This window comes from Saccostrea cucullata, unplaced genomic scaffold, assembly GCF_032062105.1.
Source record: "Saccostrea cucullata isolate Sc308-1 unplaced genomic scaffold, CSIRO_AGI_Scuc_v1 ctg5790, whole genome shotgun sequence".
Taxonomy (NCBI): domain Eukaryota; kingdom Metazoa; phylum Mollusca; class Bivalvia; order Ostreida; family Ostreidae; genus Saccostrea; species Saccostrea cuccullata.
In genome coordinates, this window is record NW_026929257.1 from 20,735 (window position 1) to 38,190 (window position 17,456).

Below are 17,456 nucleotides of genomic sequence, written 5' to 3' on the forward strand. Positions count from 1 at the left end.
GTCATAGAACACTAAGCCCTGGAGAATCTCAAAACATATAAAACAAATATCTGAAGAGGCCATAGAAAACTTAGACCTGGAGAATCTTATTTGAAGAGGTCATAGAAAACTAAGACCTGAAGAATTTCAAAATGTACTAAACAAATATCTGAATAGGTCATAGAAAACTTAACCCTGGAGAACCTCAAAACATACAAAACAAATATCTGAAGAAGCCTTAGAAAACTAAGCCCTGGAGAATCTCAAAACATACAAAACAAATATCTGAAGAGGCCAAAGAAAACTGAGCCCTGGAAAATCTCAAAACATACAAAACAAATATCTGAAGAGGTCATAAAACACTAAGCCCTGGAGAATCTCAAAACATACAAAACAAATATCTGAAGAGGCCATAGAAAACTTAGACCAGGAGAATCTAATTTGAAGAGGTCATAGAAAACTAAGACCTGAAGAATTTCAAAATGTACTAGACAAATATCTGAATAGGTCATAGAAAACTTAACCCTGGAGAACCTCAAAACATACAAAACAAATATCTGAAGAAACCTTAGAAAACTAAGCCCTGGAGAATCTCAAAACATACAAAACAAATATCTGAAGAGGTCATAGAACACTAAGCCCAGGAGAACCTAAAAACATACAAAACAAATATCTGGAGAGGCCATAGAAAACTACAAAACATACAAAACAAATATCTGAAGAGGCCATAGAAAACTTAGCCCTGGAGAATGTAATTTAAAGAGGTCATAGAAAACTAAGACCTGAAGAATTTCAAAATATACTTAACAAATATCTGAATAGGTCATAGAAAACTAAACTCTGGAGAACCTCAAAACATACAAAGCAAATATCTGAAGAGGCCATAGAAAACTAAGCCTGAAGAATCTCAAAACATACAAAACTGATATCTGAAGAGGCCAAAGAAAACTAAGCCCTGGAGAATCTAAAAACATACAAAACTGATATCTGAAGAGGCCATAGAAAACTACAAAACATACAATAGATATCTGAAGAGGTCATAGAAAACTAAGCCCTGGAGAATCTCAAAATATATAAAACAAATATCTGAAGAGGTCATAGAAACTAAGCCCTGGAGAACCTCAAAACATACAAAACAAATATCTGAAGAGACCATAGAAAACTTAGCCCTGAATTTACCCTATTGACACGTAGTAATCTAGAATATTAATGTTTCACAGTTGCATCGATTTTATTAATAAACTAACCTATACAATAGAGCTGCAGAAAGAGCAAACACGGTTTTTCTATATCCTTGCAATGTGCTCTGCTTGCAGACTTTTTGCTTTTCATCCGTATCCATAGAAAATTCCCATCACATGTCTAGAACAACACCCTGTCTTTTTTAAAGCATATGTCCAGTTGAACTGCGTGTAATATAATAGATGTTCCGATGAAATAAAGGACACTTAAATAAAAAACTCAACAGGATTTACAACGTTGTTGTGTATTCTGTATTTTTATATTTTTTTCGTGAAAAAATGAATAATTTTAACATTCTACAGGTGTTTCTTATTAAACTCTGACAAATGGGAAAATACAGTCATTTCGAAAAGGTTTTCATATTTAGCATTTTTTTATCTAGGGGAAAATGGATTCAACATTTTTACTTATATATTTCTTCAGGGGGGGGGGGGGGTTACATTCGTCAAGATTGAGAAAGGCTAACAATATGTACATTTAGCTATAATGTGCTTTGAGTAAAAAAAAATGTTTTTATTCAGTTGTGCTCAACGACTTTATTCTTGTTTCTAATTACAAAGAGTACATGATATATATTCAAACTGTGGGAGAAATTTGCAGTTATCCTTCTTTTCATAATAATTGATCATGATATCTCGAGAGATGACATATTGAGATATCCGGATGTGAAAGCCCTGTCTAAACTGCCATTTATCAATCGACAATTCTCGGATGACTCCTATTCGCTCCATACAAAAAGTGGCCACCCGAGGAGCACCGATTGGTCAGTTTGACAATGATCCGAGGTTTTTAAAATATGGATATGTAAACAATGAGGGATCTTCCTGTATCTTATTATTGACAAAGAAAACACGTTGAACAGAAATCATACAGAGTAAGACACACAATCGCCTGGGTTGTTTGGGTTCTTTAAAAAATACACTGTATATTCTTATATATATTATTCTTTACTTAAATGATGGGCAACATATGTGTAAAGATATTCTGCAGTTGAGACGTGGATCCAAGAATTCACAGAAAAACAACATCAAAGTTAAAATATTTACATAAGTTATCATATTAATTGATATGAATTGAAGGTGAAAACTTTAATTTTTTGGTACATTAAACATTCTATAACTTCCTGTCGTTTTAGCCGGTGTTGAGAATTAAACTGAAAGAGAAATTGGATATTTGCTTTATTTGGATATGCGTGATATAAATAAATTTGTGCACATACGCTGTTGAATGCATATTGTAAGCGAACTATTTTCATTCGCGCGGGCTTTTCGAAATGTTGAAATTGTTAAAGAGTTTCATGTTTTATATCGTTTTCATCGATGTTATGTAAAGGATTAAATTCTTTTTTTTATTTTTAGGAAATCAACAGTAAAGAGAAAAGGAATTTTAAGAATTAACATGTGTGAAGTGGCTTGATAATGTACCTATATGTATCAGTGTTTCTACATGTAGTTGGCGATAAAAGTTCTGTTTGTTTAAAACTAAAATTAAAATACATGTGTGCATTATTTAACCTATTCCAAAACTTAATGTTATGAGAAAAAATGCTTGTTGTATAGAAAATATTATTCATCAAATTTCAAAATCATAACGTATACATCTTGGGGTCTGGACTGTTAATTTCAATTACTGGTATTATGGGATATTTTTTTAAATTATATTCATACAAACTCTACCTGTTAAAAAAGATATGGCCAAAAGGAAAAAAAATAAACATGTAAAATTCCGGATCAAAAAGTATACTCGAGCAATTAAAGCCTGTTCTTTCAATACTTTTGTCTGAATAGACCTAATACAAGTCTCATTAAGCCAATGTATTAGGAGTAAAGAAAAACCAGAAATGAAAATCGCGAATTCAACTTCTGATATTAAGCGGATACATAAATGTGTTTAAGAACTTAAAGATATTGTTAAAAAAAATAACAAAGAATAATAAGTTTTTTCTTGCCTGCCTAATATATTCTTTTAAAGAATTTATCATGTTTATAATATAAGGAACTTGGAAACATTATCTTTATGCAGTTTTAAATTGCATTAATGCCGAAAGAATCATCCAGTCACTTCTTTTACATTTTTTGAAATGAACCCACAATTATCAAACATATTTTTTTAGTATGCAGATAAAGTTCACAAAAACACAAAAAAATATATGCATTGCACGTGCATTTGGACGATCATTAACGACACAATACTGTATATTCCTAATATAGTCCTAAGTTCAGGATCGGCAAATTACAACTCTGATAATTTGTAAATGCTTAATTTTTTTTTTATAATGCTTTATTTTTGAATATTTTCATACTTACAAAAGAGACAAAATACACACACAAACACACCTTCACACATCACACACACTCTGTGCACCTTTCCAAAAATACCAGCTTTTATAATTACACCTTAAGTGATAACTGAAATTATGTATGACAAATCAAATCAAACATTGCCCATTTACTATACATTTTAGTTCTACAATGAAAATTTCTCTCACAATATTTTTCAATTCTCCTGTAATACTTAAAAATGTTAACAGCTTCTGTAAATTTAGGTATAGTACATTGAGTTCTTGAGTAATACAAATACTTTTTTCCTAACAAGATGAGAAAATTTTCTAAACAACTTCCTTCAATATTACCCCGCACCACCTTCTGTTTTGAAATTATATAATCATTTTCAAATGTTTGATACCAATTTTCAAAATCTTTCCAAAAAATAGTTACATGTCTACAATCATAAAAAAGATGAATCAATGTTTCTGGATCTGTTTTACAGAAAGAACAAAAATTGTTTTCCGCAATTTTTATCTTGTGAAGAAAAGAATTTGTGGCAAGGAAGCCCGTAAATGCTTAATTTTAGCTTAAAGCATTTAAATGTTATTACAATGTATAATAAACCTATATTTAAAGTACTTTGGCATTATCTCTTTGTTTTAGCTCTGTAAAAGTCTGTAATTAAATAAGGTTAGATTTTGTATGTGCTTTGCAAGTAAATTAAGTTACGTTCATGGCAGTTTCATTCTCCTATGCTATATTTAGTATTGTAAACGTGTGATTATATTTAATCAATCATTAACAGTGGAAGATCCAGGTATCTTGAAAGAGGGGGGAGTGGTTAAAGCTTATGTATATTTTGGAAACAAACGAGGAGAACCTAAACCCCCCCCCCCCCCCCCCGCTCCCACCTCTAAACCGCCAGTGTTGTTAAAAGTTTCATTTTCTGATTTACATCACAATGGGTTCTATCGTCATGTCAATTTTGGGAAAGGGTTATAATTAAGTTATCGTTTTTGTCCGCTGTCAGAGTAAGAAGCTGAAAAATACATGTAAAGTCAAAAGGAATGCTAAGATTCTATCAAACTTCTTTTTAAAAAAAAGATTAACAAATTTTACAAATACAGCTTTATTGCTACATTGACAATTTTTTCCATGGCATATTTTCACATAGATTTAAGGATATACGATCCTAAGCCAGGAAGTATAACTCCAAAAATTAATATTTAATTTAAAAAGCATCAGTATGAGGCTTGAAAATGAAAACTTTTCATGCAAGAATTTTCATCTTATTCATCTTTATATGATTCGAGATTTATGGAAGTCTCAGAAAAGGTCTTATGAAAAGTTAACATTTGTACCCCAAAAAAGGAAGAAAATAAATACAGTTTTAGAGAAGTAAGATTTTCTTGAATCAAGCCCTAAATACCAATGTTTGTTAGCATGATATTAAATTCGGAGTAATTTGTGATGTCCTGCAATGATAGCAAAAGCCTTTTACAGTATGTAAAATATAATACATGAAGGAAATAGAAGACATAGAATACCAAATAAGTATAAAAATCATGACATTTTCTCTGAATGCCTGGATATCTATTGTTTTTTAACCTAAAATATATTTGTTGATCAATTTGTAATAACAAAATGCAAAGCTGATATTCCTATTCGCTTTTTTAGATGGTGGCTATATATAGCCACAGGCTATTGCTGCTGGTCTGTGTAAACACACGGGGACCCTAGCGGCAATTTTTGCAGAGTCAAAATAATGAAAGTAGACTTATTTCCATGTTTGAAAATAAAATGTACATAGTTAACAAATACTTTCAATTTCAAAGACATCTCATTGATGGATACAAAGCCTAATTCCTGAAATTTGCCGTTATCAATATTTCTCGCCTCATGAATATTCATTGAATTTCGCCGAACAAAACTAACTCGTACACCAACCGACTTGCATATTCGTAATCAAACTACAGATGTCAATTCGTACACAATTTTTCGTTTTTTCTCACATGTTCGAAAAATCAGTTCGTATGCACATTCTGTTTCATTTAAAATTACCAAATATTTGATGAAAAATGTTTGTAGATAATTGTTTCACTATCAACTCCGAAATCAAATACAGTTGTAATCATTAATTGGTAAACAACACACTGACGGCTGTTTCTTAAATACTGCTTTGTGGAATTTTTATACAATAAAACTTAAATAGTTTATTGTATTTTTTTTTTAAAAGTCTTTTGATTGTTTCTTATATCTATTTACAATGTTATGTTAGTAAAACGAATATGTGTGTTTTAGGAAAGAAGAAAAAAATATCACTATCTTAATCAGTTAATAATACGGTTGTTGAAGTATAAGATGGCATAAAATTTGTATTTACATGTACAATTCTAGTTTCTAAAAATAAGACTTTGTCTGATTATCTCGGACACAAAAACGACTTAACGGATAATAAATTGTCAAAGTTAATAATTACAAAGACTGTAACGGACAAAAATTACCCATTTCCTGTTTAGAAACGCTATCGTGCCTCTGACAAATGTACCTTTTAAAGGGTGTGCGAAAAAGGGTACTCAAATACATGTGCATGAAATACTACCAGTATTAGGATTTTCATGCGATTTTATTGGACTGAATTTAGGTCAGTCTTCTGGTGTGTTCACAAAGCAGTAAATATGTATTGCGCGATGACTTGCAGGATCATTGCATTTTATAATATTACGTATGAGACAAACCATCATCGCAAACCACCGCTTAAATGCACGATCCTCTCTCAGAGCTCAATACGTATATCGTATATCGTATATCGTATATACCCGTATATACAGACTCCGACTTGAGACGACGGAAAATAGAAACAGAAAAATATTTTGTTATTCTGTTTTTCTTTTTTCCGAGCATTATAAGTAGGTTGTTCGTTAATATCGTGTACAAAGAATTTTTCTCTGCAAGATGAAAATTTCAGCAAGTATTTATTTATAATATTTCAGTGTATCTGAATTATTTTGATAAAGTATAAAAAAAAAAATAATAATAATACTAAATGTACATGCGCACGAAAAAAACGGTTCTAAAAATATTATACGAGTATTGTTTCGAAATAAAAGTATTAGATAGATTTTTGTAACATTATCCTATTTTGTGTCACTATCTATTATGTCGTCTTATGGAAATTTTAAAGAACATTTGCTTAATGGTTTTTGGCAGTTTTTGCAAAAATTATGGTTTGTACAAAAAATATAAATTTATATATAAAAATACAGGGAAAAGTTTTAGTTTGTGGTACTTAAAAATATTTTTAGTAAAAATGCAAGTTTTGTGTACAATATAGTGTTAACCATTAAATTTGCCACACATTTTTTTTCATTGTTGCCTTAGTTCACGAGTTACATGTAGAGGCATGTTACTAAAAATAGAACTTGTATTCAAAATAGGAGCTTAAAATCATGGAATCTAGACATATTTGAGGAAGTATCAACAATTTCTGACATTTCATGCATTGAAACTAATTGGTAGGCATAAAAGTATGTTGCCTAGAGCATCATTCAGGATAGTAAAATTTATTCAGTACTTATCCAGTCTAAGTGCAAAAAGGTCACAAATCGTCCAAAGTTTACTTTTCCAAAAAAATCCAATTTTTATGAACTTTCAAGTGTCCGTAAACACTCTAATATGTTTTACTGTAATAACACCTTGACGTACAGACCATAATTAGAAAAATATATAAAAAAAAATCTATCTTTGGACTCTTCCAAGTATGGTAGATATATGACGTAACGAACAATGCTATATTTTGACATTATACAAATCATGGTTTTACAGGGAAAAATTTTAGTTTGACGTATTTATAAATATTTTTAATAAAAATGGATTTTTTTTGTGCAGTGTAGTATTGCATGATACACCATTAAATTTGCCTCATTTTTTTTTATTTTGCCTTAGTTCACGAGTTAAAGGCATGTTACTAAAAATAGAACTTGTCAAATTAGGAGCTTAAAATCATGGAATCTAGACCTATTTGAGGAAGTCTCAACAAATTATGACATTTCATGCATTGAAAATAATTGATAAGCATAAAAGTATGTTGCCTAAGGTATCATTCAGGATAGTAAAATTTATTCAGTACTAATCCAGTCTAAGTGCAAAAAGGTCACAAATTGTCCAAAATCCACATTTCCCAAAAAATCCAATTTTTATGAACTTTCAAGTGATTCTTACAGGGTCCGTAAACGCTGCAGTTTGTTTTACTGTAATAACACCTTGACGTACAGACCATAATTAGAAAAATATAAAAAAAATCTATCTTTGGACTCGTCCAAGTAGCATAGATACAACGTCACAAAAATGCTTTAATTTGAAGTTTTGCAAATCATATCCATAATAAAAATGGTTAAAATAGCTAATATCTCGTATTCATAATTTACCGGTGTCTGGAAATCGTTTCAGCAATTGTCACTTTATAATATTTAAGAATAAACAGGACAATTATAACACAATACTATGTAAAAAGAACAAAAACATTTTACTAGTAATTCAGAACATATATGTTGTCATAGGTAACAATGTTATCTTGGTACATGTATATTTTTTCTGTTGTAATTGTAAGAAATTTATTTTTTGCCATCTAAAAATAAAGAATATGTTGCCATGGAAATACCATATTCTTGGAGTTCTATCATTTACTTTGAAAATGATGAAAATTACTTTACCAATTTATTACGCTTAAATCAGAACATCAAGAAAAGTCTTATATTTACAAACATTTAAAATTAAAATTGGTTTCAATACAAATAAACATTGGTGTACAAAAATATAGAATTATGCAAATGTTGCCATGGAAACATCATATTTTTATAAACATTTTTTTGAATTTTTCTGACATATTCAGAAAAGCTAGACTTTGAATACTATGAGAATACTTTAGATCATTACCTTTGCTAATACACATACATGTACATATAAATATATCTCTAACTTTAGATGATTATTATTTATGTTCTGAAAGAGATACAAAACTTGAAAGAACATTTTTTACTAACAATGCATGAAAGCTACCATAGAAATGTTACCAATTGGTTACCAAACAAAACAAAAATTGAAATATCTAGTGTTTAAATGAGAAATACATATTTGCTTATATTATGCTACAAGTAAGTGCATTTCATGATATGCTGGAATTGGTTACTAATGTATCTTAGAGAAATATCTTACACTCTTGGAATAAATTTGCAAAATATTCACTTTTCACACATACAAATTTATCAGAAAGGTTGCCATGGATGCACGAAATTACGTATTTACAGCATTTAACACATTTTCATACATAGCTGACAACAGTCTCATGATGTTCCTCTGCCTTGAGATTCATGACAATTTCTTGGAGATGTTCATCATTCACAAAGCTCTCTGTATCCACTAAATCAACTGAAAAACCTGTACGTACTCCTTCTCTGACTTTGCACTGTTTCTTCTTATTATTTATGTAAGATCCAAACAAGTTTCTGAGCTGATTTGCAGTCAGCCACTCATGTGGCCTGAAGAGGCGACAACCATTTTCATCAGAAGCTTTTTTCAGTTCTCCACTTAAGGCTGCATAGTTTGGGCGTTTTCCTGTCTTCTCACAGTTTTCAAAAATCTGCTTTACATAGTCTTTTACAATTAGTGAGAACCTGCAGCATTTACTTACAGATTTTAATGCCCACCCTCCTGAACTTTGGGAACAGGTATCATCACTGTGAGCAGTTAGTGTCTCACAGATGTGAGTGTATTTGTCAAGAATGGCAGAACACTTCTCAACCCAGATTTTTATTCCAGAATCAATCCCAGTTTCCTCTGATTTTCTGTACAGGTGGTTCCCTAGAGCAAGATGTTTCTCGAGATTGTCAGACCTCACATACTGTTTCTGACAAGAGGGATCTGGACAGCTATACAATTCATTTTGCAATTGTGTCTGATCATGGTCCTGCTCATCGACAGCTTCACTTCTGTTGTTGGGGTTTCTTTTTCTCACACAAACTTGTCCAGTATCAACTGCATGTGATGGAAATTCTTCTAAAACCTATGCCAGAAAAAATCATAACCCATTAGTAATATTTAACTGAAAGAATAGCATTTTACTTACTATATTGCAGAAAAAAACAACTGTTAAGATAATTTGTGTTTATCCATGATACAAAAAGTGATTATAGATTTGTAATTATGACAAGTACCTGGTAACCCTTCATTTCTCTCACTTCAAGATGTTGATCTTTCAGATGTTTAGTCTCAATGAGTCTTCCGCAACCAACCTGGTATGCCTTTCTCCCAATTATGGAATCCTTGTCAAACATGAAATTGTTCAGAAGGCTGATCTGAGGGATTTTTGATTTTATTTTTGGTTCCTCTGCATTGTCGATGGATATAACACAGGCTTTGGTTCCTTTTAAGCCATGATTGCTTTCTAAAGCTCTTTTCAAATCTGAGGCAGAGAGAACATCATTTCCTTCATCCAAATATCGGGCCACATGCATTCGACAGGAACCAGTTTTGCTATCACAAAGATCTTTACCAGACTGTGCTTCACTAAAGTTGAACTCCTTGATGTTAATTGGAAAATTGCAGTAATTCTGACTGACAAATGAAATCAGTGGTGTACAGTGGTAGCATCCAGCATTGTCTGTCTTTAAGAAGATCTCTTGAAGGTTTGGAAATTGGTTTGACAGCGTTGGAAGAAGATGCCTGATGACATGAGCAACAGAAAACCAACCTTGATTTCCATTCTCAAGGATATGGATATAGGTGTTCATGTCGAGATGGTCTGGCAAGGTGCTAGCTGTTGGTTCAGGGTCACTCTTCTGGGTAATTAAACAGGATATATGCCAACTAATTCCCCTTTTTCCAAAGAAATTTGACTGTGTTTCTCTGTACTGGAGAGGAAGGAATTTCATTAGCCCAATCCATTATCAGAAGTCCTTGGTTTGGGTCAAGGTGTTGTAAGACATCTGATCTTGCAAAGTCTTGATGAACAGTTCTGAGAAGGTGGGCCTTCCAGTCCTTGATAGCTTTTGTTGTCATGACAATTTCATGCTGCATTTCCTCCTTTAAATCCTCAGATGGTATTTCAACTGTTTCCGTGGCTTCCTTGATGCACTCTGTAAGTTTGTCTGTCAAAACACAAGAGGAGCAAGTGTCTGAATGTTCATGGTCACAATTACTTGAAAAGCATGTATCTGCTGGATCACTTAGGGCATATATTGTACAGTGATCACTGCATGATGAACTTCTGCTAAAATGATTCTTTGCATCAAATTTCAAATGTTGATTACATATGTTGATCATGTCAATCAGATTCTCTTTTTTCTCTGTCTCCAATCCGCATTCACCAAGTTGTGTCACAACCTTGTGTAATGACTCCATGGCATCCATTCCAAGGGCTGTGGTGTTGTCAAGTCCATGCATTGCTTTCCTTTTTGATGCTCGACAGGCTTTGAGGATTCTGTACAATGAAGCACGGCTGAAAGTTTGGAAATCAGATTCCTTGCAATACTCTTGATAGTTTGCAATGATTCTGGCACTCACAGCATTTCTGATGACCTTTGGAATCTGCACCTTTTCTCCACTTGACAAATGTAGTTGTGTGGCACCAAAACCAATAACCTGGGAAACTGATGGCATAGATACATATTCAATAAAATGCAGCAATTTCGGTCTGGTCAGACGTACTCTGTATATCTTTGGTGGATTCAGCATTTGTCCTGGTCCTATGACTGAGGCACGTTTTCTAGCTGCATCAATTTTGGACTGTGTAAGAGATGGTATAAGCTGAAGAAGCTTTTGCTTTGTAAAGTTGTTTACAAACAATGACAGGATCTGCTGTTGTGTTTTTCTGTCTGATGTGGCATGATAGGCATCTATCAACTGTTTTGTGGCTTTGTCTATTTCTTTGCTTTCATTCTCAGATGTTTCACAGATTTTGCCGAGAATGGTGTCTTCTTGTCCTGGGGCAATGATGGACAGAACTATCATTACAGCTTCTTTAGCTTTGCTGATGTAGTAATACTTTGCAGACTTTGCTAATTCAGACCAGGGTCTTGTAAGCTGGGACTTTAGAGGTTGAAATTGATCTCCTGAAAGCAAAATAGTCATTGTTAGAATATACAGAAATGTAATTTATTATTTAAGAAGAGTAATCCTCTACTGGAATCCACAAACAAGAGGCCCATGGACCACGTCATTCATCTAGGTCAATATGGCCCTATTGTTCTTTCTCAGCAGATTTCTTCTCCTACATAATCATATGTAAAGCTTTGATCACATTAGCCACACCCTACCCCCAGGGGTCTTGTTTTAAATGAAATTGAATCTTTACTACATGTATCTGAGGATACTTTCATATTCATATATCTCATAATGGCTTTTCTGTTTTTGAATACAACATTTTTTTGCCTGCCACCCTACCTTTGGGAGGGGGGCATAATTTGAACAAACTTGAGTCTACCCTACACTACATATATTGACATGGATTGATGCTAAAATCTGATTGACTGATCATGACTTTGTTCTTTGAGAATAAACTGGTACTCAGTTACATATGTATAATTTTTTTTCCTATTCCACAAAAACATAAATTTATTAAAAACTTACCAAAAAATAATTCATATGTGCAAACAATAATAAGAGTGCCATCGCCTACACCTGTAAAACACCAGTTATCGTCTGTGTATATATAGTAATTAGGGACCTGTGAATTACCTGGTATACAGCTTTTCTCACCTATTATGGTCCTTTTGGTGTATCGATCAAATTGATATGTTTTGTTTGGGTGACTATTTTTTTAAATAAATAATTAAGTACAATAAATCATTTTTATTATAACGCTAATAAATAGTCTGTAATAAGATATAACCAAAAATCTAGAGATTGTTTAGTGTTCAATATCATGACATTTTATTGAACGCTGCATGACTTTGTATTACATATACGAGTCTGCCCGAAACATTCTGAATACGAGCGTTTAATATCGAACACGCTAAATAAACAAAATAATGTGGCATTTAGGTAAGATTTGTTTATTTCTTACACAAAATGAATTATTTGTTAGAAATGTAGTAGGTATTAGACCCATGAAAACCTAAATAAGCAAACCATATCGCTCGGTAGGGTCATCGGAATGATGCGATATTGAACGCTCACAGCACAAATGTTAAATTTGAATATCGATATTCAAAAAAATCATTACTTTGTCTTTTTTAGTTTGAATAATTATTATAAATTAAGTGGAAATGTTTTAGCTGTACAATAAGGAGTTATTGAACTTATATTGGTGAATATTGGCACTCGTTGACTGTTCAAATGCACTCACAAGCTCGTGCATTAGCCAACGAGTGTCAATATTCAACAATATAAGTTCAATATCCCTATATCATTGAACTCGATGTTTCTAAAACATGCACTCAAATAAAAAATATTGGGGTTTAACAGAGTTAAACTGGGTTTAAGAAAATTAACAGACTTCCTATTACACTGTTAATTTTACCAAGTACCCTGTTAACGTGCATGACTGTAAACGAGTAACTGATATCAAATATTGACCAATTGACATCTCTTTCTATATATTTATTCATATGTAAAAACTTGATACCCCATTGAAGCCCATTACCTGGGGGTCATGATTTGCATGTAATAACTCTTCTTACCTAAAAGTCTCTGCAAAGCTTCATTTAGTTTTTCTCTCGGTGTTTTGTTCTTTTCATACCAGTCCTGGGAAGAAGGTAGGGATGGGGCACAGGAACCCGTGGCTGGAAAAAAAATTAATTGTTAAATTAATAAGTTTTACACTATGATGCCAACTAGAAGCTTGCAAGACAAAATGACATAAATGCTACAAGATGATGCTTCCAAATCCATATTACTAAATCATTGCTTACCCGGTAACTATTGTTATCAAGATTTTAAGATGTGGCCCCATCCTACCCCTAGGGGGTCATGATTTAAACCAACCCTGTGAGTTGACGTATGAGCCACATTGGATCAAGGGGAGAGATGAGTTATGGACAAGGATTTTTTTATGTCATTCTGCTATGTCCTTGACCCTAGACCTAGAAACAGCACAATGCACACCTTTTACCCAAAGGCAATCTTTAGGTGAAGTATGAGCCCTACTGGAACAAGGGAAGAGAAAATATGCTCTAGACAAAGATTTTTCATATAATTTTGCTATTACTTTGATCTTAGACCTATAAACATGGTTCAAGGTCACTGAACAGCTGAACACTGTTAACTCAAAGGAACTCTGTGAGTAAAGTATGATTGGGCCAAGGACTTGGAGAGAGAAGATATGCTCCAGACAAGAGATCTCGGATGGACAGATGGACTGATGGATGGAAGGATGGGCAGACTGATCACTATGGGGTGCCCGCAGAGTAGGGTCCTTATAAATTGAAGTAATATAGTAAACTAATTAAAATACCAAGTTTTCATGTAAGTGATTTCTGGAAGTGTCAAATACTCACAGGAAATCTCAAACTCCATGTCTGTAATTAAACTCCCTGTGAGAGTTTCTTGTGAACTTGGTACACCTATAATTATTGAATTGATCGTGTAATGAACAAATGAATACAATATATTGATAGAAAAAAGTTTATAAATTCCCTTAGATATATTTTTACTGCAATCAGATATGACTTTAGATAAGAATGAATTTAACTAAATAAACTTAACCCTTACAAAGTCATGGTCAATTTTCATAATGATATCATATTTTAAACTGATTATATGTATTAGATATGAGCCTTGCAATTCATATTTTATTTATGATAGTTACTTTGAAATAAAAATTTAATTGTTCTGACTTATTGTGGCATTATAAAGTTAGTTACCACTATGATCATATTCATGGCTTTTTTACATTGGTAAGATGTACTATTTTTATTCATACAAGTGTACATACTGTCATTAATATCCTGAATGTCAAATGCCATTCCTTCTTCATTTTCAACATCTTGCGTATCCACCAAGTGAGACTGTAGACATTCACCTAATGAAATGAACCAAATTAATTCAATTTCATGACATTTATGCTATAAATTTACTTTATAAGTGGTTTAAATTCATAGATATTATAAATGCTTAAAGAATCAAAGCACAGATTATTGTGTATGATATCCTCTGAATTTGCTATACTTTCTTGTATTATTAAAACAATAGATCTTGAAAACTTTTTAGTAAATTTTCATTGGAATACAATTAGATGTCCAAAATAAAGTGAAGTCATGTAATCTACTTACAAAATAATTTCCAGAAAGAATGGCAAGAATAATGATAACACAATAGTGAATAATCACAAACATTATAAAACAATGAAAAATATTTACCTTGAATATTTGACTGTGTGCATTTGCCTCTAAGAGTTCTACAAATTTGTTCACACCACTCTGAAAGTAAAATAATGTGATCTACTAAATATGTTATTTTTTAATAAAAAAAATTAATTAGTCAGGAATGGCACAAGTTGCATGTGCAATAATGTGCTAGACTAGCAAGGTATATTGCATATCATATACAGCAGCACTGAAGTTTCAGAATTTCACAAGTTTTATAAAAAAAAAAAATGTCTGAGTACCCCTGGTACTTTATCTACTTGACATTAAAGAATTTTGTCTTATATGTATAAAATTATTAAGCAAAGAATCTTTTGTCATTCTAATCCCCCCCCCCAAAAAAAAAATTCAGGCTTATAAAAAGCAATTTCATTTGGGAGAAGGGGGAGCAAGGCCAATCAGTTTGAGTGGGGGGTGGGGGGACTATAAGTATCAATTAGCAAAATTTTCTTGAACAAGTTAAAAAAAAGATCATCTGTCATTTTATTGAAGGGGCCACATGTATATATATTGGCTAATTTTTCTATAGTATTCTATACATGGGGAAAATATTTCCTAAATTCCTAGGAATAATCCACTAATATGGCCATGTATTTTGAATCTGAAAATTGGTTACACATATCTCAGTGCAATATGCATATTAGCCTAGCTATTGTATAGTTTACAAATATAATAATTACCAAGTTCTTCCACAAACTCTAAATTGTAAGATGGAGAGACATTCTTCTTATGTTCCATTGAGCACTTCTTGCATATTGCTACAAGACAAATAAATAATGCATATTATGTCAAAGTACAAGTACACTCTTAAAAGAACTTAAATAAAGGCATATATAACACATCACTATTTTTAAATTCAATTTCTTTAAATTTCCTAAGCTTAAAATATGTATTATAAATACCGGTAGGCGGTAGTGGTCGGACACTGGTGTACACTGTTTTTATAGATAATTTTTTATTCAATGGGTGGATTTATACAAAATTTAATGCAGATTTCCAATAATGGGCCTAAGTGACAATTTTCTTTCAGCATTAAAAAAGGTTTATGTAATTTTTAAATAAATTCCTAACAGACCATATAAGTGTTTTTACTTGCATGCAGTGATCTGTTTGTAAATCACTTATCATTTTCTCAAATTACTTTATGTATAAGCTCTTTAATTTTCTTGAATTTATAATTATTTATTGTAGATTTATTCTACTCTATCATTACATAACTCAATGTGCTTTTAAAATAATCAATTATTGACAAAATTGGTTCACAATAATTATAACCAACCTGCCCCTACTGGTAATATTTGTCTTGTCTTTAACCAGAGTTCTTTGCACAATCTTGGACTGGCTCCTCTGTCTGGTTTTATCTTTCCCTGATGACCAGGATAAGAACAGGTTCGCCTGGGTCTTTTCCATCTTGCCCCCAGCTCTTCACGGTGCTTTATGCATATTTTCATCGATAGAACGGTTTTATCAATCGTGAAATACCCACTTCGATATAATATTAACATATACTCGGGGCATATGTGGGCATCATAAACATGCTTGTGTATAATTTCTGCACTTTGAAGAGAATATAGATGGTTCAAAATATCTCTGTCACATTCATAAATGTAAAAAGTTTTGCCCAAATCACAATCAGATTCTTCATCATGAAAGTCACACACAGGTGGTGCTTGTAAATGAATCTCCATTTCCAATTATAAATAAATCATATCAACTATAGAAATAATGGAAGTCATTCTGGTTAAATAGATCTGACCACAAAGATCTTAAATTAAAAGATTAACCAAACTCATCATGATCACTGTTTTTGACCTCCATTTGACTTCCCTTCTCTTTTCTACCTCCTCTGAATGAAGATTGCATTTAAGGGGAGGTAAATCTTATATAATTTTTTTCATAGAAACAAAAGTTATCTACACGATTTAAACAAGGAAAATATTGATTTAACAAGTATTTATGGCCAGAAAATATATTTTTCAAATTCAATCAAAATTTTAAAAACGTTTTAGGGTCTAAATGTCTAAAATATATGTAAATTCAATAATGGCCTAAAATATGCTTAATCCATAAATGTATGGGTCATTGTTAATCAATTGTGCAGTAAATGTTGAGAGTCCAAAGATGGATTTTTTTTCAGATTCAATTTAGGTCTTCTAGTTTCATAATATAGTAAAAAGGAGAAAATACAAGCGTTTACGGGTATATTTATACCTAATTTAAATTTGGCATTTTCTGAGGCATCTAGCAAAGTATTAGATATACAAATTTTCTAAATACTGCCTGACCTTTATTAAAGCAGTTCTGTCAAGGAAACTTTGTTTTTTTGAAAGAATAAGGCATAGATAATTTATATATAAATACAAAGTTTGTATGAATTTTACTCTTATTTTCATATTTTGGTGCTCAAAATGTATCGTTTTTAGTATTTTTTCACAATTTTTAGGGGATATTTGGGCCATTATATAAAATAGGTCAAAGCACAAAATAGAACAAGATTGAGGGGCAATTGAATTCCAAAATTGGACTTTCATGGGATGCTCTTCCAGTTTTAAAATATTTGAGATGTAAGCTTGTGGACCATTTTTGCCATTTTGCATGGTTTTCTCTG

The 17,456-nt window shown here is 32.0% G+C and overlaps 2 protein-coding genes across 2 annotated transcripts; both read right to left on the minus strand.

The window, feature by feature from the left end:
• Positions 1-10,224: 10,224 nt before the first annotated feature.
• Positions 10,225-14,897, minus strand: LOC134280238 (uncharacterized). The gene is made up of 5 exons (XM_062762649.1): positions 14,843-14,897; positions 14,419-14,505; positions 13,982-14,047; positions 13,166-13,267; positions 10,225-11,596 (listed from the first exon to the last, which is right to left on the minus strand). The coding sequence occupies exons 2-5, from the start codon at positions 14,447-14,449 to the stop codon at positions 10,353-10,355; spliced, it is 1,443 nt and encodes a 480-aa protein (XP_062618633.1). The 5' UTR covers positions 14,450-14,505; positions 14,843-14,897; the 3' UTR covers positions 10,225-10,352.
• A 596-nt stretch (positions 14,898-15,493) lies between these two features.
• LOC134280237 (uncharacterized) lies at positions 15,494-16,822 on the minus strand. Its single transcript, XM_062762648.1, has 2 exons — positions 16,128-16,822; positions 15,494-15,606 (listed from the first exon to the last, which is right to left on the minus strand). The coding sequence occupies exons 1-2, from the start codon at positions 16,534-16,536 to the stop codon at positions 15,494-15,496; spliced, it is 522 nt and encodes a 173-aa protein (XP_062618632.1). The 5' UTR covers positions 16,537-16,822.
• Between the last annotated feature and the right edge of the window lie 634 nt (positions 16,823-17,456).

Bases quoted from the DNA above. Each gene is read 5' to 3' on its own strand.
- LOC134280238 (XM_062762649.1), bottom strand. From the start codon at position 14,449: ATGGCATTTGACATTCAGGATATTAATGACA. The intron at 13,268-13,981 runs GTGAGTATTTGA...TTTTTTTTCCAG, and splicing joins CATGGAGTTTGAGATTTCCT to CCACGGGTTCCTGTGCCCCA. The intron at 11,597-13,165 runs GTAAGAAGAGTT...TTTTGCTTTCAG, and splicing joins AGCTTTGCAGAGACTTTTAG to GAGATCAATTTCAACCTCTA.
- LOC134280237 (XM_062762648.1), bottom strand. From the start codon at position 16,536: ATGGAGATTCATTTACAAGCACCACCTGTGTGTGACTTTCATGATGAA. The intron at 15,607-16,127 runs GTTGGTTATAAT...TTTGTCTTGTAG, and splicing joins AATATTACCAGTAGGGGCAG to CAATATGCAAGAAGTGCTCA.